This window comes from Mugil cephalus, chromosome 1, assembly GCF_022458985.1.
Source record: "Mugil cephalus isolate CIBA_MC_2020 chromosome 1, CIBA_Mcephalus_1.1, whole genome shotgun sequence".
Taxonomy (NCBI): Eukaryota; Metazoa; Chordata; class Actinopteri; order Mugiliformes; family Mugilidae; genus Mugil; species Mugil cephalus.
Window position 1 is genome coordinate 20,439,225 of NC_061770.1, and position 25,183 is coordinate 20,464,407.

At 40.6% G+C, this 25,183-nt stretch overlaps 1 protein-coding gene across 7 annotated transcripts in view; it reads left to right on the plus strand.

Moving 5' to 3' along the window:
• espn (espin) overlaps window positions 1-25,009 on the plus strand; it is a 42,123-nt gene extending 17,114 nt beyond the window's left edge. For 2 of the 7 annotated variants that reach the window (XM_047567893.1, XM_047567880.1), the window contains exons 8-15: window positions 1,694-1,852; window positions 3,978-4,224; window positions 5,076-5,129; window positions 8,765-8,910; window positions 10,100-10,489; window positions 19,119-19,198; window positions 20,451-20,471; window positions 22,677-25,009. In XM_047567893.1, the coding sequence (XP_047423849.1) occupies window positions 1,694-1,852; window positions 3,978-4,224; window positions 5,076-5,129; window positions 8,765-8,910; window positions 10,100-10,489; window positions 19,119-19,198; window positions 20,451-20,471; window positions 22,677-22,824 (1,245 nt within the window). In that variant the 3' untranslated portion in view covers window positions 22,825-25,009. The remainder of the gene's footprint in view (window positions 1-1,693; window positions 1,853-3,977; window positions 4,225-5,075; window positions 5,130-8,764; window positions 8,911-10,099; window positions 10,490-19,118; window positions 19,199-20,450; window positions 20,472-22,676) is intronic. The other 5 variants (XM_047567887.1, XM_047567890.1, XM_047567895.1 and 2 more) reach the window with 5 other exon arrangements.
• Window positions 25,010-25,183: the final 174 nt, after the last annotated feature.

Genomic DNA, 25,183 nt, shown 5'->3' on the forward strand with positions numbered 1-25,183 from the left:
AGGTAAGACGCTAATAAGAAAGCTCGACGTTTACTGGTGGCAGGGGGGGATGTTGTGCAGATGTTTGAGCTTCAGGTACAGATACAGATAGAGATAATATATTATGAGTTTCATTTTATAATATCCTAGATCAGGAGCCATTCGATCTGTTAAATGTCAGATTGTTGCGTTACATATAAAGTCTACTTGGCCTTTCTGTCTTAAAACGTTGTTATAGTACAAGTAAGCTTGCAAATGTTATTTTAATATATAGGACACACATTAACGTGACTCATAGTCGGCTTTTGCATGGACATTTCATCATATGAGGCTTTATTAAAAGACCACATGCAAATGTGCTGAAACAATTTCAAACAACAAACAGGCTAAACAGCCTTCCGTAGTGTGCATGTACCCTTAAACCGTTAAAACAGCCGCAAACAATATGACTGGACGCATAATGGGAAGGAGCCAAAATGTCGCCAGGATACTTGCTCAATTGCTTCTGTTGACCCACCTCCCCGGAGAATGACAAACCATCTGTAGCGCTCCCGCTGCTCACATTACCCACGTCCCACCTGATGAGCGCCCAGGGGCCATTTCCTTGACAGCTGACTCTGAGTCCACGAAACAAAGCGAGGTTTACGGGACGTCAGAACATGACACTGCAGCGGAGGAGAGTTCAGGGGTCAGCTGTCACTCGTTTCCCCGACGTCAGAGGCAACACTTGACAAAGGACTTTGTCTGGATTTTGTGAGAAGTCGAGCCATCTGCAGGCATGGTTATGTAAATGAACGAGAATTTGAAGCTGCGCCCCGCATTTGAAATGCAAAGTAATTGTACATTTTGCGTCGGTGATTAATGCTCGCTTGTAGCTGACAGATTTGTTGGTTTGTTTTTCTAAAATATATGGTCAAAAGTTTTTGTTTTTTTTTCTCTTTCACAGATATTTTTTGCTGTGCACTTTGGGAGAAAAAAAAATATTATTTCACACGGTATTTAGAAACGTAAATTTTTAACGCAGAGACGGTGCAGTTTTTTTTTTTTTTAAGTCAAACCTAAATGCAAATGCAAGTTTTGCAGTTTGTTTTTTTGCATTATGAAAATATATCCAGGGAATATTATTCATAATGAACACTCTGTTGATGTACTGTCTAGCCTACGCCCACACTTTTACATTAATATCCCGTGTGAGGTGAAGACTCTGTGGCATTTAGAGCCCTCAGAGCTCCTGCTGACTGAGAGTGACATCAGAGCAGAAAGGGAGAGTGCTTAAATGACAGGGCCAAGCCAATGACCTCTGACCCCGCTCTGACTGACGGGTCTCCCTTTCACTGGAGTAAAAACTGCATGTGAACCCTAAGACTCGACATGAAACATAAATTCTGCTGTGTTACTTCAACTAAATTAAACCTTTGTTCGGTTATTTAAATAAAGCGGCTCCGTTCACACGAGAGAGCTACTTGGTAACGACGACTTACCAGCAGTTTTTTCCCCACATATATTTTGCATATGTCATTCACTCCCTACGCACCTACGCTGCCTACGTCTCATCATATCAACTCCCAGTCCAGCTTTTTTCTCCCATGATTTCTTTGACTCTTTTTTGCATGCATTGCAAAAAATACAGACAGTCAGGAGGGCAAACCAAAGCTATTTGAAGCAACTTATATTTCTTTCCCCAATTTTTTTTTTTTAAAAATCTGTCAAACAGCTGACTCCGGAAGAAGACCACGAGAAATTGCGACGTGTGGATTCAAACAGGAGGTCGAGGAGTTTCAGCAAGCAGCCCAGCACTGGGGACTACTACAAGACCCTGGGCAGCGACACGGCCGAGCCCCGTGGGAGCAAAGGCATGGCGCCCAACGAGGAGGCGAGTCACATCTATCTGCAAAATTAAATTCCTGATACTGTAAAATGATACACGCAAGAAGCTGAATATGTCTGTGGGTGTGTATTTCTTCCACTCACGTCGATCGCTGTTAAAATAGCGACATGCTTTCTTAGATTAAATAGTTCATGACATATTTTTTTGACATAACATGTCAAAAACAAAAACATATGCGCAATAAGACGTGCAAACTAATCTGCATCTCTTCTTTAAGCTTTGTCTGTATTTTAAAAAACAGTATCGGGGTATGGTACTACATCAAGCATGCTCTGCAAAAATAAAAAACTGGAAAATAGAACACTTACTGAAACGTAATGGTATAAGGTCAGTGGAAGGTTAACGTGCTCTGACCTAGCTCTAGTGTCTGCATCAGTGTCTGCTCCTTATAAGGCCTTTTAAAGGCGAGGTCCAGCTTGGTGGTGGCGTGCTGGCATTGTGTTACGGCAGCGGCGGCACTATTTGCCTGAGCTTTGCCACTCAGCATGTTACATAATGTCCCGTCCTCTTGAGACTTTGTTTGCCTCCTGATGCAAACTGCCCCTTTCATTTTCATCGCCTCCCGAGTCTCCACCTTGCTGTGTAAACTGTCCGAGAGGCGGCAGGGGCGGAACAAAATGGACCTTCCGTGACCGCGGACGTAGCAGGAAGTGGCCAATGAATAGACGTAGAAAGGAAACTATTTTTGAGCCTTTGAGGATTTGTTGCAATTGCTTTTTTTCCCTTTACATTACTGTCATTTACTTGGTGTTTTTGGGGAAATTTGAGGAAGTAAAACATTTCTACAGTTTAGCCTACATAGATAAAATAGTAAATATAATCAGGGCTAGTTTTAGTATCATAAGATAAGATAAGATAAGGCTTTATTGATTCCCACTGGGGAAATTCAAATGTTATAGCAGCACAAAAAATAATAAAAAGGACGCAGAGAGCAGGCAGCAAACATTAAATAGGACAAACACAGGCAACAAAAAGTAAATAGACACTTTACATAACAAATTAAATATAGGCTGTTACTTTTCTATGTACTGGCATTGGTGGTTGTTTATTCAAAGTGCAACTCCAACAGAGTTTGCACAGGAAAACACATCATAGGTGATGGATTAGAAATGTGTACGTGCTCCGTAAAACAGTCACCCCATGTGGTCCCCAAGATTACTGGTTAATCTACGTGTTTGCAGCCTCATACCTCCACAGGCCGCTGAATGGAGAGAGTCTGTTAGACTCTCATCAATGTCCCTGGAGAGCTGTTCTTATAATCTCCTGGGTATCAGGAGTGGGGGTGTTGTGGGTGACACAGGGTATAATCCACATTGAGCCAATTAAGGCCTCAGTGGGGCCCCTCCCGGTCTCAGAGGAACCCTAGCAGATGGACTGACTAATCAACAGAAGCGGCACGTGCTGCCAAGACCCATCTGGACACAGTGCCCACCCCCCCCCACCCCTCACTCCCACTCCCTCCTCCCTCCACCCAACTCTCTGGGGGGTTTGAAAAGTAAAGTGGGCAACAATGACGAGCACGCGTCTGGAGAATAAAGAGAGGGGTGGGGTCGAGTTAAATGTCACGGTCCATTAATTTGCCTCCAGCGGAGTTATGGCACGCTTTTCAGAGTGTGTCAGACGCGTGCATGGGGGCATGTGTGTATGGGGGTGGGGGGGGGATGTTAAAGCGCTATCACTTGCAGCAACAGATGGTTGTTACCACCGTTTCCCCCTCAGACTTTCCCCCCTGAGATTAGGTCATATTAGCGCTGTTATTAGCAGAGGGCTATTGTGTCTTTATGAGTCGATTAAAGGCAGCCGGAAGCAGAGGGAGGACATATCTTGTTGGGACGCATGCATCTGTCCCCGTCACCAGCTTCTGTGTGAGAATTTAATGCTTGCTCAGCCCAGCAGGGAGTTTGAATGTGCTATTTGAAAGCCGAGCAAGCAAGAAGAAGAAATCCACCGTCACTGTTGAGGGTTAAATTGAAGCTAATAAATTAATTTTTTTTTTTAAAAAATCACAAGCTAAAAATTTTAAAGAAGCAGATATAAGTAAATTGTAACAGTGTGATACAAATAGTTTCAAACCTATAAAACGAGTTTAAAATATGACCAAATCTTCCAGGGCTCCGTGTTACTGGAGGAGCCCACCGACAGTCCAGCGCACAGCTCCGAAAATGGCACCGCCGAGGAGTCAGCACCGCCCCCACCGCCGCCGCCGCCTCCTCCTCCTCCTCCCCCACCTCCCCCCTCAAGCAATCCGATGCCAACGCCACCTCCGCCCCCTCCGCTGCCATCAGAGGCGCAAACCGCCCAGAATTATGCCAGCAGCACCTCCACCAATCAGCGACGTCCATCCTCCTCGTCGGGAAGTGAGTGCCCCTGAACATTTCTCTCGTTTATGTTTTTATTCCTCTTTACTTCCTTCTTTTATCTGACACGGGACATCTGCCGCCCACATACATCATTAATAAAGTATTCCTAGAAAGCAGAAGCTGCGGTAGTAATGGGCAAGGCGTAAACTGGACAAAGATGAGTTGATTCTGACGCTAGCTGTCTAAATAACAGATTATAAATTAATGACGCGGGACTACCGTTACCCTGAGAACTGGTTTAGTGTTCGGCCATTTCCTTAATTGGCCCGCGGCCCTGGATGATTCACTGTGATGGCGCACACGTTGCTCTAGTTGCAGGTAAATGTTGTGTAACCTTGCTTGTTTTTAAGGAGGTAGAAATTGTAAAAACTGTGCAAGGTTCCTGTAAAACTTGAAAATACATGAAAGTTCACAATGAAAAAACTGTTCTCGTCGTGAAATAAAACATGGCAATGCAGTGTTCTTTCTAAATACGTATTATGTAACAGATAAAATAGCATCTGTTGATTGACTTTTAACAGTAGTAATTATGTAAGTGGTCGAGTCCGGTTGATTATATGCTCCACAGCCTTAATTATAATAATTATAAGAGCGACTGCTATTGTGATAGCGATAAATATTATATTAATGTGTCTTCTGTTCAGTTTTTTCATTGTCAAGTCTCCACTGTCCTTCTGCTGATATTAGTCTATCACTTTGCTCTCCATTAATCCTTTAACACATTTCTGTTTACATGTTCCCTCTTTCACCTGCTCCCTCTCCACCTGTGTCTCTCTGGTTTGTTTGTTTTGTTTTTTTTCCTCTTTTCACCTGCCGTGGTCTGTCCTCCTCACTGCTGCTCTGTCAAGGCGGGGATAACTCTGTCTCTCACACAGAGGGAGGGGCACTTAGACTTGTGAAGAGTAAGTACAGACCGCAAACTAAACCCCATCATTTTAAGGGTACACAGAAAGCCTCCACACTTCACTGAAAATCACCATGTAGAGTTTTACATCTAAAACAACAACAAAAAAGATTGTTGATTTGTGTTTTAACAGCATCAGAAAGGTGGTAATTCAACTGGATGATCATTTTTTATGTAGGGCGTACTTTGTGGTGACGCTGAATTACAAACTAAGGTGTTTCAATTGTTTAGCCTAGCCCACTCAGGAAAAGGGGGTTGTCAGAATAATATAAACATGTGTCACATTTAGTGGTACCACAAACCACAGCCTGAATGAAAACACAGCTGGATCAGCAGCTCTCTCGGTTGTTTGAAACAAATGCACTAATACCATAACCTTCAAGCAGCTAAGATTCAGTGCTGGACTGGTATGAATTAAAATACATTCATTTTCCTTCAGTGTACCTAATGAAATGGCAAGCAAATGTATGCGAAACAGTGATTCAGCCAGCGCCTTAAACTGATCGATGCAAAAAAAGAAAAAGAAAGAAAAAGTTGTTCAACACCACAGTGATTGTGTCCTTTTCCAGAAACAAATAAAGTTAAAAAAAAAAAAAATGTTGCAGAAAAGAGTCCAATGACAACAACAACAAAGGTTTAACCTCCTGAAACCTGAGGTTTTATTTGGTCTGCGTTTTTATAAAAACTAAGCATCAACTTTGAACAGGAACTAGTAGTTTATGGGAAAAAAAAATGTCCTCATATGTGGACACTAGGATTATTTCATTATTTATATTATAAAGAAGTCACCAATATTAAACAAAATATAAACGGTTTATTTTAATACCTGAACACGGCTGAACAGAGACAGAACAATGAAGTCCCAACGTCCTCAAACGAGTATTTGCTAATTAGCGTCGTTGTAGCTCGTTCCTATTGATAAAATTTGTTAAATTTGCACTTCATATCACACTATAAACATTAATAAGAATAAATAAATAAGTTTAAGTCGTAAAATTCAATGATGACCTCGTCCACTTTTGTCCTGTGATCGTCTGTAGAATGAGTCCGCGATCATGTTTTTACCCCGACTAGTGACCCTTTGCTACCACTAGATGTCCCCATATGAGGACGCAGCGATTATTCTTTCTAAAATAGCGTGTAATAAACAACAGCACCATCTAAGCTGTAAGCTGCGAATTACTCCATTTAGGCACCTTTTTACAATCCATCCATTTTATTTCAAGGCTTTGTTCCGCAAAACTACAACTGTCTCGTGTATTTATGCTCCTTCTGCTATGCATTGGAAGGACAGCAATAAAATACTTAAATCTAAAGAGCAGTATGTGTGCTCACTAATGGGCACAGCGTTAATCAGGTAATAAACAGGCTGTTTAGAAGTCATAAAATTAGCACGTCTGACCGATTTCAATTCATTTACAGCTCAGATGCTTTGTTGAGATGACCGCAGTGAAGCAGGTGGCTGATTGGAAATGATGCTGCAACAATGTAGATTGTTAGTATAGTTTTCTGGTGATTAGCAAAGAAAAGAGGAGTGTGCTTTACTTGTTTAGTGCTGTAGAGAAGTGTGTGCTCAGTAATTACATAATTTTGTTTGTTCTGCAGCTTTATTCTGGTGATAAACAGGCAGTGTGACGGCCGTAAAGAGACTCTCGTATGACCAGGTGGCAGACATGTTTAAAGTCCCCTAATGCGTTCTGTTGATTTACAGGGTGTACTTTTTATTTGTAGGACACATGTGACATTTAACAGATGCAACAGTTTGACTGCTGGTCGAGTTGTAACCGAGAGAACTGGAAACCCTTTTGTGCCATGGCGTTCTATGAGAGGTCATTTGTCAAGTTGTCACAGCGCTACGGCTCCACCCTCCTGTACACTCGCTGTGGCAGACCTGCTGAATCCACACCCCTAGCCTGAATAAAACCAAACGGATGCGCAATCTTTGACTGAAAGAGCACAAATACGAAGGTGTAATCAGAAAAGGAACTTGTTACATTGCTATTTTTTTTTATTTTTTATTTAAATATAATTGTGGATCATCAACATTTCCTGAGTTTTAAAATGAGGACATGTTCAGGGGGGATTTGTGAAGGTAGGCTTCATGTGCTGCCATAATTAAAGCCCAATACTTCCTTCCTTCTGAGCTTATTTAGTCTTAGTAGCACTCAGTGCACATGACGATGCAATAATAATATAATCTTCTTAAAGTGGAGTTTATGAGGTGTCACACGTTGTCATAAAGGTGTCAGAGTTCAGCGTCTCTTTTGATCCACAGGCTTTTTAGTGGCTACAATTTCAGTGTATTGAAGTGAGCCGTGTCAGACCTGATACAGTGAGGACAGGTCTGGTGGGGTGGACGGACAAGCCGAGGATTGAAGGGTGACTGTGGACTGTGTGTGTGTGTGCACGGGCTTGCAAGTGTGTGTGTTAATTCCCAGCCGGCTTGCCAGTGGCTCGCTGTCACTTCCAGTTACTGGTGATTCCTTTAGATTTCCCCCAACTGTGATGATGGGTCTTTAATACAAAGCTGTTCTCTCCTCCCCGAAAGAGAGAGACAGAGACGGGAAGAGCAAGGGAGCGTGAGGAGGGGTGGCACGCTAGCTCCAGTCTTTGTGTCCAGCTGGACCTTTGTGGTAGCCTCACCGGGGAACAGTTTTTACGAGAGTGTTCTTTTTTTTTTTTCCATTCAACAAGTAGAATGAGAAAATAATGAGGGACTGAGGATATTCGCTGTATTGGAGGTTTACGTTCACTAAAACAGGTGAGGTAGCTACTAGCTCTTTTTTTTTTATTAATCGGAGCAAAAAATGTGATATTTAAGTAAGAACAGGCCTCATCAATTCTCCATATTTTCTGATAGCTTCAATGACAGACAGTGAAGCTTGAATGTGCATTGGTTGTTCATGTATTAATAATTATTGTTTTGTGTTTTGTAAAATGTGTAGTGAAAAAGTGCTCTCATACATACTTTTACTACTTTGACGCAGCATTATTGGCTTTTCAAACTCAACTAATTTAATCTGTATGTGCTTAAACGTGAAAACAAAGTGCCTTTTGTCATAGCATTAACAAATAGAGGTCAGAATTCACTAATATAAGCAGATTAGTGTCAAAGGAAGCTGAACATACACATTTTTACGGTCACAGTACTTTTTTTTGTTTGTTTTTTTTTTTAACAGTTGAAAGTCCAGCACCAGCTTAGCTGTAAATTTTATGTTCAGGTTTTTGATGCCAATTCTCTTTATGCTTTTTATTTTTTCTTTGTTTAATTATCCCACCCCATCCAGTCTCACTCCAGCTGCTGACTGATGCAACACTTGCCTAATGAGACACATGTCCTAAGCAAACATGCAACCCCGAGAGGTACATAGGCAAACACATTTGAATAGAAACATATCTAGCTCATCCGCGATAGATGGAGGTTCAGTAAACCATAATGACCTCCCATCAATGTCCAACACGCTCCAGGTCAGCATTGTTACCCGGCTGATCGTATAAAATATTTAACACCGCAATGCCACCCAACCCCGCTTCTCTTCGTCAGTGTATCTGTCTCACTCTCTCTGCTTCTGTCCTCCTCTGTTCCACCGTTCTACCTGGTTTCACTTGTCTGCTCTCTTCCTTTGTCCGCAGGCACAAAATCTTTCAACATGATGTCCCCCACTGGTGACAACTCAGAGCTGCTGGCAGAGATCAAAGCAGGGAAAAGCCTCAAGCCCACACCTCAGAGTAAAGGCTACACCACTGTCTTTTCCAGCAGTGGGCCGACAGGCAGCAATGTAGGTCCTTCCTCTTCTACCAATTTATGTGACATACACAATTTATAATTCTGTTTTCGCTTACATTCCGAGTCAAGTAGCGGTAGATGCAGGCAACCTGCGGGTATAATGAATCCAGTAAATAATTAACCCCTTTAAACCGAACGGATCGCTGTAACTCCGTAACTCACAGTGGTTTGCGCTACTGACAAAACTGAAAGTGTTGCCGAACACTGGGAAGTTGTGCTTCTGTCTGGAAGACCTTTGTGACATCGGCAGCGGTGCATCATCATTACCATTATGGCAGGGGTTTTATTTTCTAGAAAGTGCAACTTCCCAATGTTCGGCCACACTTTGAATTTTGTCCATCGTGAATTACGGTATTTCATTTTCATAGAGGCAACAATATTTTCATATTTTATCCACCAGCAGATGTTTAGGTCTGAAAGAGTTAAGCAAACTATTCCAAACAGACAAAGTTATTCAAGTTTAAATCTCCACAATAAAGTTTAATACTGTTGCATGTAGGGATGGGCATCGATAACCGGTTCAATTCATCGATATCATTAGCCTTCATGCTTATCGATTCCCCTTATCGATACTTCTCGTGCCGAATCTTTACATCCCAGTCCAGATGGTGGCGGTAATGCACTTAAAAGTTGTTTGCCAACCGCATATCAAACAAAAGAAGAAGGAGACCATTGAAGCAACAAGGAAGAGACTAAAACGGTTCAAAGTGTGGCTTCATTTCTCCAGAATGGACTGTAAGGGTGTAACTTATGTAGCGCCGTAATATCAAGCAAGGGCGGCAACACCACCAACACGTTGAAAGATTTGTCGACGAAGCTCGGCATTAAAAACTGAGAGTACAATGTGTTCAACAATCTCAATGAGTGCAGTCTCAGCAGAGCAGTGCTAGTGAGGATCCAGGGACCAATTTCCCATTTGGTTTCTTAGACAATCTCTTATCTCTTGTTTAGAAACTCAATAAAATTGCTGTTGTTTACATGAAACCACAACCAAACCAAACCAAACCTACATTTTCTACACCTAAAATTCACAGGAAGAATTGATAAAGAATCAGATCGATAAGCAGAATCGATAAGAGCATCGGTATCAATAAACTTTTTTCAATGCCCATCCTTAGTTGCAGGTGACAAAAACTATAAAAACTTGCCACCAGTAATCCTACGTCCTTATATTCCTTCAGGAAAACATGTCTCCAGAGACCCAATCATCTACCCCGCCAGCCAAACCACCGTCTCCTCCACCAACCAATACCTCTGTCACCCCTCCACCAACAACCCCAAGCCCCAGCCCTAGTCCTAGCCCCAGCCCTAGCCCAAGCCCCACGGGCTCTGGATCCACCAGGACCATGTCAAACTCTGCGAGCTATGAGCAACTGCCCTCCAACTCTGTGGTCAACGGGAACGGCGGCACGGGAAGACCAGAATCAGGGCGGAAGACGAGCCTTGCGGACGTGGAGGCACTCGTGCCCACTCATGACGAACAGGGAAAAGCGATCCCTGAATGGAAGAGGCAGGTGATGGTGCGAAAGCTTCAGGTCAAGATGCAGGAGGAGGAAGAGCACAAGCGCAAGGTAAGCGTGACGCTTCAAGGCTGTAGAAGGTCGAAAGGCATTGTAGTCTCTTAGCTATCCCTATTTGTTGCCCTGCAAATTTAAAATTCACTGTAAACATGAATGTACTGAAAATAGCTTCACTTCCAAATAGGAAACCTGATAGGGATAGCTGCTGCTGCTTGGATTTGAGTGTGGATTTTTGTGATTTTTTATCATTAACATTATGTGATTCTTAATTTTGCATGACATTTTTTTATTGCTTGTTTTTGACTATTTCTGTTAGTTGAGGGTGAAACAATCAAACTACAAATTCAGGGGTGTAGCATCTAAGCTTTCATTTGTGTTTACTTTTGAGAGCCACTGAATTAAGATTATATAATGTATATATCTTTAGAATGAATGGTGGGACCACAGTTATTCCCAAGTGTTTCAGTCAGCAAAAACTGGATTTAGTTGATTTGGAAAACAATAGTACCTACCTTTCAGTTTCACTCTTCATAAACAGACAGTCCAATGTGTGTTAATATTATGTGTATTTAGGTATTGATTAGTAATTCATACTGGAGCAATGTGAACACTTGTTAGTTTAGCGAAATATAAGAAGAGAAGGGAATTTGACTGATTAATAATTGATTGCAATCTTATACTCTTGAATGACCCAGCCAGTAGACACTTCCCTTTAATGTCCTTTATTGATGCTGACTTGCATTTTTATGTGTTGAGATGCCGTGGTATCACTGATGCCGTAAAGCATATTAAACGAAGCTGAACATAAAAGTATTTTGATATTTCCACCTGGAAATAAATCACAAAAAGCTAGCTTATTTTGGAGCTCATTTCTGTGCATGTTTCCTTTGCTAATAACGGATCTTTTGGAGTGTACTGAACTGATCACTTGGCTACAACGACCATCACAACATTAACACACTTGACCAATGGATTCACAGTGTGGGCTGGTGTTTGATGATGGAGTTTTTGCAGCTCCAAGTTCTTACATGCCGATTCAGTGGTGTGATGCCGGGCCCATTCACACTACAGGTCAACCAGGAATGAATGACAACAAAACTTTAAAAAGCACAACAATACAAGTTCATTACTGTAGCACTCTACGTTCAACGTTGCAAAATACTGCGAATACATTGTGTGTGTAGTGAGGATGACAATTTGTGCTGCACTAACCACACCCACTATGGTTTCCTATTAATGTTGGGTAGGGTCTGGTAGTGCTTTTGCACTGGTGGCAGGACCCAAATGTGACTATTTTGCAGTGTTACATCATAGTTGGGTTGATGGGAGATCGACAACTTGATGGCAGTAAAAACAGAATTTGTGTAGCTTCTGTTTAAACTAACACAAGACAACTGAAAGAAACCATAAAGATGGAGTGAACAAATAAACATGTAAAAGCTCTGCAATGTCACGTACCTAAAACAAAATAAAACATGTTGTTACTCTTAGATCAATATTTTTAGCTATTTAAATATGATTTGCTACTTAATACAAAAAAAACATACAAATGATTCTCTGTTCCTCAGAACTCAAAGTTCAAATATAAGGTTTTGTGCTTATAATGAGGCTGTGCCATTGCACCACTAAATCCATGTAAATCCTGTGTGTCAGGATGTATTTGCAGTGAAGCGTGTGGTCATACCAGGAACTTTCAAGCTGAAGGAATCCCCCCATCCTTCCCCCCTTTTTTTCCTTGTCCTATTGGTCTCCTCTGACCTCTGATTTAGTTTGCATCAAGTGGACACTACCAGCCTCAGGAATGGCACTACTCCCACATCCATAATGCCATTTTGGGCCCATTCGGGGAGCTGATGACTGAGGCAGACCTAAACCGAATTGAGAAGCAGATCGAGAACCTGCAGGTCATGCATAAGGTTTCCGAAGTCGAGAAGGAACTGGAGGAATTGGAGCGACAGCTTCACCAGCTTCTACCAGTGTCTGCTGCGCTGAATCAAGGGCACTTCTCGGTTAATCCAAAGCAGGTTCACGGCCAAGCTGAAGATCTTCCAGCCTGGTGCAGCAAGATTTCTTCCCTGCTCAAGAGTATGGCCATTCTTCTTGCCACCCTGGGAGGGAAAGAGATAGACATCTTGGATCTTATATGTCCTGGTTATTCTCCAGAAGAAACAAGGAATGGGAGCACAGGTCCGTCTCAACCAGCAGGATCAGCTGGTTATGGATTCATTGGACGATCTCAGTCCTTCTCAACAAGAGAGGATGTGGAGAAGGAAATAAAGCAGTGCGGCGTGTCAGTGAAGAACCTGAAGGCCAATTACGAAATTCAGAATCAGTCGCAGGCTGCAGATAACCAAGCAAATAGGGTTTACAAACGCAAGAGGTCACTCCCTGTGATAAGTGAGTCTAGCTATGGTCCAGAGACAGCTCCTCGAGATGATGTCTCTTGTCCCATTGCTGGGAACCACGAGTCCCTTACCAATGGAAATGTACCTTCTGTGGCAGAATCAGCCTTACCACTTGTTGAAGAACCAGTTATTGTTGCCTCTCATGCTCCTCGGACGTATGCCCCCTCTGAAGTAATGGCTCCTACTAATATCGAACAGTTCAACCAGGTTCTTTCTGCAGACCCCATTTTAAATAACGATCAACTAACTAGAACCTTGGAGGTTCAGACGGATTTAAGCTATGTCCAAGAATGCATTGAAATGAGGAAAGAGAGAATTGTCTTCCTGTTCCTTGAACATTGGCGGAAGTACACTATCTCTGAATCTTATCGGACTAAATACAGTGGCAGGAAAGGATCTCATTTACATGTGGGCTTGCAGGACTACAGCCAATTTAGTGAACAAATCGGTGGGGAGACGCAGAGTGAAGACGACAAACTCCTTTTGTTCATGAAGTCAAAGCAGGTCGTGGGGAATCTAATCGGCCACTGGAGGACAATCATGAGTCAAGTGCCCACGCGACAGATTCGCAGGCTGAGTCGTGCTCAGATGATCTACTGGCCGGAGCACTTCCTGCCACACATCAACGGGTCACCTGTGAGCTACGACAGCCTAACTCTCGACCTGTTCATGCTTGGATACTTCCAACTGCTGGAGATGAACATGCCTCGCAGTGAGCGGAAATTCCGACACCTCTTGTGCTACGAGATGTTTGACCGCCTTGGAAGCCATAAATGGGATGTCATAAGGCAGTTTCACAAGGAAGTCATGGAGGAAATTGAGAGAGGGAAGCGGGACTGGGCGGATGGTTTTGAGGACATAAAACTCAAGCATTTTGGGGACTTCAATGATGGGGGAGGTGTGATGACAGCTTCTCTGTATTCCATGTCTCCTGACATGTCTGTTATGCCAATGCCAGAATCACTCCCTCCTCCACCTTCTCATCCTCCCCCTCCTCCACCACCTACCCATCCTGCACCCCCACCTCCAAATGCACAGCCTGCTCCACCTGCACAATCACCATACCCCGCTTCCCCACCAGCTTCACAATCAAATGCTTCTGCAACTTCATCCCCTGCTGCAGCCCAGGAAGGTGCATCAGACAAAGGCCAGCAAAGCACCCTTAAGGAAAACGTGCAAGCCAGTGAGGAGAAGTCATCAAATGGATCTGGGGTTTGTAATGGGAAAAGTTTAGAGCAGGACCACATACAGAGCATTTCAACTGAAAGTGTGCAACATATCGATGCGACAACAAAAGCAGAGACACCTAAAGACACAACAAGCATTTCAGGACCAGATCCAGTGAAAGAAGTACCCCCTGTTACTGTTAAAATCATAGAGGAACCTCCTGTTGATAAACCGCCCAGGGATGAACCCAATGAAGACTCAATTAAAGTGATCTATGAGCTTAAAGAGTTCAGCAATGAGGAAATCATCAGATACATTGACCGAAGCTTTGCTTTTTGGAAAGAAAAGGAAGCCGAGCTCTTTGATATCTAACAACTGTGTGGTTTAAGGGCATAAGACAAACACAGTTAACAAGCAGTTGTACAACCAAAGAGGAAATGTATTAAGAGGAGCATGCTGAGAGGGGAAACTAATCTGTTGTGTTAGCGTTTAGGCCATGTCACATAAGGGACTTAACCGCAGCAAAGCAAAGAGCATCCACTAAGCTGTACTGACTTTACCATTTACCATTTTCAGTGGATGAGAAAAGAAAACCTTTGTTGTGAAACGACAGATTTGTTACAACCATCTGATTGTGAATTGTGTTGAACCAAGGGCTTGTAAATGAAGTATGACTGATTGCCATGATACACTGCTTCTAAGATAACACATTTTTAATGGGAAAGATTTGCCATCAAAAAAAGAAGAAAAAAAACTTGTTTGATCATATTTGTAATTAAAAATCTGCACATTCAGTTTATACACAATAGTTCAAATTAAATTTCATGTTGAGATTCAGTGACTTACTATCTTACACCACTTTCAGACGCACTGAACAGTTGTGACACCGGATTGGAGGCCTTTAAATAAGACTCCTCTCACAAACTACCAGATAAAAGTTTCAGCTTCACCTTCACCTATCCATATTCACATTTATCAAACACGTGTGGACTTTTTCTCCCCCTTTTACACCTTGTTGCAGTTTGTTAAATGACATTTAAACTTCAGACTCACCAAATGCTATGTGACCGAAGTTAAGCATTATGTCCAATCTTGAGTCTTATTGATCCACATAAAAGTAATTCACTGAGCACATCTCATTGTTGTGTTAGAGAGGAAGACTTGAATTAAACGCACGTTTAATTAAACAGTACACGGCTAGAAAGGTGCAACAAATAACTTAACCCCTCACTTTTTATGCACAGTGACAGGGGAAATTACATTGTTATAATAAGTGCTCTTTCTTGCAAAATCTGAGGCTACATAGTGCTTCAAAAACGGTCCTCCTTTGTCTTTGAACTCATGATATTGTGTATGTGTGCCTTTCAATATAGATTGCAAAAAAGAAAACAAAAGAAAAAACATCAAGTATGGTTAATGAAAGTCTGAACTCTAGAATTGCACATTTCTGCCGGCAAATTAAAACATTTACGTGACAAAAATATACACAGTAAAACAACTTAAGGATTTATTATTGTTCCACAGTGTTTATTCCGTTTTGTTACTGTGTAATTTGAGTGTCTCGGGTGTATATTACTTTATTATTTGATTTCTACATTGATGAGAAATAAAGTTTGTTGTTTTCTGATTATAGGACTTCAGCTGAGCTTTACTGTAAGATTTCCTTTTAACTGCTGGAGGTTATTGTCAGTGCAGTAATCGGGCCAAAGAAAAAGTCATAGTATGTAAAGCAAACAACCACGTATCAATACAAAAATAATAAGAGTAGCTGAATGTCCTTTGAAGCCACACTCTTCCATGTAAAGAACCACACTATTCACATGGTGTCTGTTCTCTAGCGTCAAGATTACCTTTGAATAACCCTCTTAGCACCACCCGCAGTCATGCTATCTGTGGCTTACAGGAGCTGATCTTCATCAACTCACAGCTCAAAGGGCAAGGCTACTGATAAACCTCAACTGATATATATATATATACACAGATTTTTGAGAATGCAAATGGCACAATAAACTGTAAAGTGTGCTAATACTAATAACTGTCGCAGTACAGTGTAAGGGATGTGTAGAATTATAATTTGTTACATAATGATTTTTCTCTTCTTGCACACTGCACATGCACAGATATATGCATTTGACTGTGCATATGCATCTAACTCAAAGTTATCGACAATAAATAAATCCAATCGATCTTGTGATTATATGCAGGTTTTAACAGAATGCGTCCCTGTAGGCCCACTGTTGATTTAATTAGAAGTCCTCTCAGGCACAAAACAGACTCCCCAATCCTCCCCCCACACCCAGATATTAATGAGGCTCACGCTGCCAAATTTGTGACCCCCAGAGAAACACCAGCACAAACTGCAAGCTATTCCTCTGTCTGACATGTTTAGTAGTCAGAGGATGTTTAGTTACTTCCATTGCTTATGAGAGCATGTAACTATACAAGTTTCTACATTGCCCATAACCACGACTGGCCACGAGGATTTCAGAGATCAATAAAGACCTTGCTTTAAATGAACCCAATTAATCACACAGTCATAATGTACAGCACCATTGGCAAACACCAGCCCACCAGAGGGTCTAATCTGGTCCACAGAATGAATTTGCGAAATTACATAGTGCTGCGATTTTTTTATTTTTTTTAATGAAAATAAATCTTATCCTTAATTTGTCCACTGTTTTAGAGAGTTTAAGAGAAGTGGACAGAACACAACAATGAGACCCAGGACTAAACAGCAGACAGCAATTACACTTCATTTTCTTAAGAGATTGCGTTGTCATTTTCGGGATAGTTCATTAAATATAAACATTATTTTAATTTACTTGTTGTTCTTTGTACTAAAACAAATGGGGGAAAAAATCTGGAGTTGTTGTTACTTGTAGGTTATCATGCGGTTGTCTTACTGGCCCGGCCCACTTGAGATCACATTGGGCTGGAGTGAAATGACACCCCTGGTGTACAAAAGTTGTCCTATTAACAAATTACTGATGGCAACAACCACTCACTAATCTAAAGCACTGCACTATAATCTAGCTTTAAAAAGAGTTTTGATAGTACAAACACAAGTGGGAAACCAAGACACACTGCTATGAGAGCAGGCTGCACGCAGTTATTGTCGCCCGTTGATGATGATGACTTAGACTTAGACTTTATGATGTGGTCAAATCCACCACAGTCGACCTTGGTGAGGACTTATGAGTGATTGGTTCACAATGCATCTTGTTGGTTTTTCCATTCCTCTCTCTGACACGAGTGGTTCTCACAAATGACAATGTGCAGAGAAAAAGGTCTAGAAAATACTGCAGAGTCGAACCTTCACACATGTAGCAGACAACAAGAGCCTATCCACGTTAGATGCATTCTCACAACTGGTTTTGTTTCCTTCTTCTACTTCTAACAAGAATAGATTTGATCAATGGAACATTAGACAGAATTAATACTCATCAGTTGGCACGGTAAAGTGTGTTTAATGTCTGGTTCAGTTGATTCGGGTAATGTCTGGTCAAGTTACGCACTACAGCGCATGCTTAAAATACACTGTTGGATCTTGTCCATTGGCATAAAAAATGACACATGCAGCAACATGACTCCAGAATCATTAACTTTAAGGATCCCTTCAGGTTGTTGTTGGGTAGAGTTGCTTGAATGTCAATAATCTGGAATGCTGCTTATGATTAGAAGCTAATTGCAGCTTGTTTGTTGGCTTTAGTAACTTAACATTTTAATGGGATTTACTGGAAAGGTAGACCTCCAGCTGTTATTCTATTCAGACATTAAAAGGACATCATGGCTCATCTTGTTACCTCACCTTTTCTCGTTGTATTAAGTTAAAATCATTCTGCTTCACTACTCTAAACAGTCGAGTGGATAAAAGCTTTGATATGTACTTATTTGGGTGATTTAATGTAAGTCAAAAGAGCAGTGGACAACGTTAGCATCGCCGTGCTTAAATAAGAGGCATGCAGCTTGTATGCTCATTTTGAGCACCACATAAATGAAGTACTACCAAATAATAATTTGAGCAAGGTAATTCTTCTTTCGTTTTTTTTTTTTTCTTGTCCTGTAATTCCCAGGGGAATCATTAAAAATGCATCGCATAGATAATCTTACCTGGATTCATGTTTGCCAGGGCAAGTGAAATCCTTCAGTAAAAGGAATGCGGAGGGGTAATGGATCTTGTCAGGCAAAGATGAGAAATCCAAGATGGCTGGCCTTTTTTTTCTTCTTCTCTGCTCCTGCTCCACCTCCAGTTACATCCTGAAAGAGAAAAAAGAGGATCCGGTTACTGTGTGTGCATACAGAGAAAATATCCTGTAAAATGCTGTCCTGTCTATTTGACAAGTCTTTACTATATTTTAAACTAAACAGAAGAGGAAAACATACTGTGAGCTCTGTTTGCTTTTGTAATTGTACACAATATACCATTGTCTAGTGTTTGGTTTCGCCATTGAGACCATTAGTATAAAAACTGACATTTGAGAATATGCATATATACAAACAGTCTAGACTCATATGTTATTACAGTTAATCTCCGAGCAGGTGGTTTTGTGCTTTTCTTCACCATGTAGCTACGGTGTACTATGTGTCGTATTTAAGGCATTAAATGCCTCAAAATCACCTTTAACTGATTGTGAAGGACTTTTGCAAAGCTAAAATAAATATATAAATATATATATATATATATATGTGTTAGGTATGGTATAGTGTTACAGCCTCACAGTTAACTTCAGTTGCCATATATGTGTTTTTTGTTTGTTTGTTTTTTTAGCTATCTTGATGACTTTTCAGAGTAAAACTAAGTAGATTTTTAAAGAAAAAATGAAAAAAGAAAAACAGCCAAATTAGCTGGCAATCTGTTACCTACATTTGAAAATTATGCCGGGGACGCATTTAGCATAGGTAGCTAACCGCCAAAAAGAAACATTTTTACAATCTCCAAATACATTTTCTGCTATTTTTATTTGACATTCAGCTTAATTTAGCTTCTTTAAAAATGTTTCAGGCTACTCTATTGACCAGGAGATGAGGTCATGCAAAGTGTGAATTCCTTACTGACCGCTCTGGGTCCCGATCTGTCTCCCCCCGGACCTCTCTTGTCCCCCTTACAGGCTGAAGAGGAGGCAGCGCGCCTGGCATCGATGCCGGCCTGGAGGAGAGACATGATGAAGAAGAAAATGGATGAAGAGAGGTGAGTAGCGATGCGGTGTTGCTCTCTGCGCCGCCGTCATTTTATCTTGCACCATAAATACTCTGTGGAAATCTTGCCTAAAGTCGTCATACTTTGTTTTCTGGGCCAACGCAACAGAATCGACAGTTCATTCCGATTACTTTAGGGCAAGGGTGTCAAACTCATTTTAGTTAAGGGGCCACACTCACACACTTCGATCTCTCGGGGGCCAAACCAGTAACACAATAGCTTATTAACTTGTAAATGATGACAACTCCTAATGTTTCCCTTTACTTTAATGTAAAGAAGTACAAGTATATGTAATGAACAACTGTAAATTTCTTATGAAGTGCAAGGTGCAAGTGCAATTTTCTATTTTAATGAATATTTTCAGCTGTTATCTTCAGTGTAATTTTTGCAAATTCATCCCACGGGCCAGATTGGAACCTCTGGCGGGTCTTATGTTTGACACCCCTGCTTTAGGGTGTCGTGGTTAATGGTGTTTCACCTAAAGGGTAAAATCTGACGGCTATACAGGATGCTGTGGATTGTCTAACATGTCTGGAATAATCTAAGGACGCTGTTGCAGCAGGTGTTTGAATTCGTCCCATTTATTCACGATAAAATGGATCCGTACACAGGCAAAGTCTACGTTGTTGCTTTAAACTTTCTGCAAAACGCCTTCTCCACATGTTCACTGACACAGCTCTGATGTACTGATCCTTTTTATTATTGGCCACTGTGTGTTCAAATATAGGATGTATATATGTACACATACAAGGAATTTGTCCACTGAATTAAACATTTGTACACACACAGTATTTCTGCAGAAGTGGGCAGCAACACAAGGTGTCCGAGGAGAAGTTTGGGGGAATAGGATGTAGATGGTATTCAAACCAATTACCTTATGGTTACAAATCTCATAACATTACATAACGTAGTTCAAGGAATCTCTGTGAGGCTTTAGGTCAAACTGCTGCGCCACAAACTTACTGAGACAGAAACAGGAAGTATTCCTTAAAAATAAAACAGAGGAAGGTAAGCGTGCACTCCTGTATTTGCATTCAGGCTGACTGTTAGACCCAAGCATAACCATGGCTTTGACAATGATATCAGGAAACAATCGAAGATGGTTTACAAGATGCAAATGTGCCTGGCAGACAAGATCTGAAAGAAAAGTTTTGTTTCCTCTTCACTTTAAGCTGACGAATAAATTGTTGTTGTTGCTGTTCGAGATATTTACGCCTTTTCTTCTTGTGCTTACCATCTCCTGATGTGACAGGGAGCAAAAAAGGTAAGGACGTTTTCATCCTTCGCAGAAATGTGGCCACCGGCCACTTCATTAGGTACACAAGTGAAAACGAATGCATTCTAACGCAGCCATAAATAACAGCGCTTGACTTAATCTTAGCTTCTTGAAGGTAGTGGTTGTTTAACATTATGCTTCTAAATTACTATTTAATTTGTAGGTTAGACTAAATAACAAAAACACTTCACTGTTTAATTCTATCATCTATCTATCATCATGCAGTTCAATTACAACCTTTCTGACTCTGTTTCAACATAAACTAAACATTAGAACGGTCTTAAAAGAGGATTTAGAGCAGGACGGATATACTAGAGTACATTAGTTGTAATTAGTGTGCCTAATGAAGTGGGTAAAAGTGTAAACGTGTCCAATGATTTGCGGAATAGAATGGAAACGATGAATATATTAGCAATGCTTCCATCTAGTGGCCACTAGTTGTCACAACGTCTTCCTTTACAATTCAAAGCAATTGATGCCACAAATTTTCCTTAAAAAGTAGAAGCATGTCAACCAAACCTTTAGCATCACAGCTTAGACAATATTACTCCAGCACTGTGACTAAAGCCTTGTTGTAATAAATAACACAAGCTACCTGCAGTTGGCTGTTTTGAGGCTGACGACGCCACACACTCATCTGTCGCTTTGCGTCTCAAAAAGCTCCTCACGGTGCAAACAATGACGCAAAATATCTCCCAGACAGATATAAAGAGAGAAGGGTGTGCTTGTAAAACTGTAGGACCGTAAGACTATTAACCGTCCGCAGCCTTCGGTCAAAACTCCTCGTGACTTAAAAAGTTTGGCGCACGTTCCAGAGGCCGCACATTCGACACGCGCGCGTTTCTGGCAATTATTTTCAAGTGACCAAAACAGGAAGTAGTGTGATAAGATAAGATACATGATAATTTGTAGAACGTCAGGCTGATAGAGAGAATTACAGACAGAAGAAAATAAAATAAATAAATAAATCTACACTTACTTGCCAGTGCTTTAGGTTCACCAGTGAAAATGAAGATTCAAGATCCTTTATTGACAATTTCCCTATATGTTTCGGGAATACAGAAAAATCGGAAAAAAACGTTTCTCTCTCACACACACATAAAATCTCCAGAATAAAAATGTAAATGAATAAAGTGTAAATGAATAAAACAAGATAAAAAAAACAGATATGAAATAAGACATAAGACCATGTTTATTTATTCCACATATGACAATAGCGCAGAATGAGTTAAGAAATAAACACAGAAAAAAACAATAAAAGATAGTATCAATTTGAAAGAATGAACAAAATATACAAGAATATAACAGCACTCTGACAGTCAGTATATACAGAGAAGGCTGGGAATTTACAGTTCCATTTATAATTATTCATTAAATAAATATAAATTGTTTTATTATATAAAATAGATATGAAATAATGACTGCATTCTAATAAATATCAAATAATAAAATAAAAAACAAATAATGATGTACAGTTGATGATGAAATAGCACAAGAAAGGTGATAATTCATATTGGAGGATGTTCTTCGTCGTTATTTTAAACTGGATAGAATTAATTAAAGTGTTTCTGTTATTTAGCCCACTGACTAACATGGGAAAATGACAGTGATGATTTAAAAAATGAACGTGTACAGTTGGTGTATTCATACATAGTTGTACATAAAAATCTATCTATACATCTGCATGCACAATAAATATTCAAATGAACATGAATGTGTGGTGAATTGTGCAGAGGTTGCAAGTGTGTATGGGTAAGTGAGCAAGGGGGTTATATATATATATATTTATATCAGCATTTTTTGTAGATTTTTTTGTATCAAAGATGTAAAACATTAATAACAAATGTAATCACATTTAGGTGAGTCTTTTCAAATGTCATGGCATTTTGCACTGTGACAATGGGACACTTTATGTGGAAAAAAAAGGCCAAAAATTTAAATTTGAAAATAACTGGCTTGCTCTTTCATAGTTTGGGCTTCGGTTACACTGAAAGAAATAACGTAGAACACCAACCACAAGCCAGTACATCAGTAGACTACCTAACTTTGTGGCTGAATAATCTCCAAAAGTCTAAAACCAGCACACTTGTTATATTAACTGAGAATCCAACTCATGCACTAACTATATACAACTGAAAAAGAAACATACATTTTTACTGTGCACTTCTATTTACTGCTCCATTGTTTGTGTAGAAAAGCCGAGGAGCAAGCCAAACAGGCGAAGGAGATTGAAGAGAAGACGGAGCAGGAGCGACTACGGACCCTCGGCTACGACGAGACCAAACTGGCCCCGTGGCAGCGTCAGATTATCCTGAAGAAAGGGGACATAGCCAAACAGTGAACTGGATCTTATCCCCGTCCACTGCCCTGCGGAGCTCCCCATCTTTATACACTTATACACCCCCCCCAAACCCCTCCACCACCCACCGATCAGCACGGGGTCGCCTCGTCCCCTCCTACACACTGTGTCATTCCTCAGCCTCCAGGAGGTGGTTGCTGCCGTCCACACAACCCCTGAGGCTCGGCTTGGACGAGACAATGGGAGACGGAGAAAGATTCTGCGCCTCCCATTCAAAGTCTCACGGACACAAACTCTCTTAGCACTAGCAACAGTTCTGACATGCACTGACTCTCCTCGCTTAAGATGTTTGCTATGAACGCATATGTCCCAAACTAATCTAAGAATATCTATCTGCTTTCCTGCAAATCACTAGAAGCTATTTCATGTAGAAGATATAAGCAGCTTGTGATAGATTGATTGCCACAGTGGAGAGCCTGTTATTGCATTTACATTATCCCTTTTTTTTTTTTTTAGCATCATTCACCATTATGAATAATTAAAAAAAAAAAAGTAGCATCCAAAGATGGCACAGAAATACCCAGCAAACGCTTGTTACATTGTGAAGCAGCTAACGGATTCTGAATATATAAATAGTAGCACCACATCTTAGTTGTTAAATTTTTGTATCAGAAGCAAATTGTAGGCTTCAGTTTATTGCCAGAGTTGTATGTCCTGTTAGAGGTCAATCCTAACATTGCTAATCTGTTTCTGTAGCTGAGCTTGTTGTCATTTCTCTGCGCATTTGGACTATCGATAAAGATCCTATTTTAAATAATGCAAAGGTGATGTAGGCGTGCAGATTGAACTGTAGTTTAAAAAAATGAAAAAGTTGCAATTTAACTTCCCAATGTGTGACCTAAATATTAAGCTACTGTGACGGCGGATGTGAAATTGTGGTATGCGTGTGTTGCATATTGTGTATCAGGTATGTTGTGGTGTATTATTAAGCATACTTGACCCTGGGGGAGCCCTGGATTATCAGAGACAGGACACGGGAAGTGAATGAAATTCTTCTAGGTTTCTACGTGAGCATGGCCTTTTAATAAAAATAAAAATGAACGTGCAGGTGGGACGAGTAAGCATCTTATACTAGACATCTCCTCTGCACGCTGAACATTGCACAAGTAGAGAAAAGACATCGGTTTGTCCTGTGTCCTATTCTGGCCTTTGTCCCACTAACCTGGAAGATGAATCTTTCATGAGCAGATCTGCTTACAGACTTGAGAGTGCTCTCTGCTCTGCCACAGATGATTGGATTCTCAACCCCAATGTCTCTCGTCAAACATCTGATTAGAAATGAGACGAGCAACGCTCGTAAAATGCGCATTATAATTAGAAGCGTAGATGTTAAGCTAGCTCAGTTTGTCAAGGCAGAACAGCATGTACAGCGTTCCTTATTTTTTAAACAGCTGCTTCGCGCTCCAGGTTTTCAAGTATTCTTAGGATTCGCTCGCTTGATTGGCTGGTTGATCGCACATTCATCAGTCTGTCTCGGCAAAGATTCAGATCTGATGAATAGAAACATAAACGTGAAGGGAAGGACATGCAAGAGGAAAGAGTTTTTCATTGGATGCAAGATTAGCATACGCCCCCTAGTTCAGGATGAGCAGAATCAAATGCTTTTGTCCATTAAGGAGGCTAGTGTATAGCTGATGTACTGCTACAAGACACATAATATAACAACATCAAATTATATTTTTGGGTGGACTTTAAGTAAACTTCACAATTATGCCCTCTTTGTGAACGTGTCCTGTGGGTCTTCTCACGCGATGGAAAATATTCTGTGTTTACGTCATTTATGTTGGATGTACATTTTTACAAATATAAGATATCAAGCATACGCATCATTTCACCGTGAAAGACATGGGACCGTCGGATCATTTGGAAATATTCTAATTCACTTTTATCGGATGCCATATGATAATGAAAATAAAAATTATGTAAATGTGACTGCCATTTGATTTTCTCTCTCTGTGTTTCTCTCTCCTTCTCTCTCCATCTCTGTCTCTACATATAAATGTACTGTATATATACAGTATAGAAACTCTGTATATAATGACCCTGACAGTTTCCATTGTTTCCATCTATTACATGTCTCAGCCTTGCTTGACTAGACCATAGAATAAATTATATATATTTTCAGACTGTTAAAAATTAAGACAATAAATCTTCAATCACCAAACTATTTTTTTGTTGTTGTCTCTTTGTGTTACCCCTCAAATGAAAAGGACGAGATGACACACATTAAAATTAGATTTAGATTAAACACAAAGATTGCAAACAGCATCCTCAATAAGAAAATATATACACGGATCAGACATAACATTATGACCACCTTCCTAATATTGTGTAGGTCTCC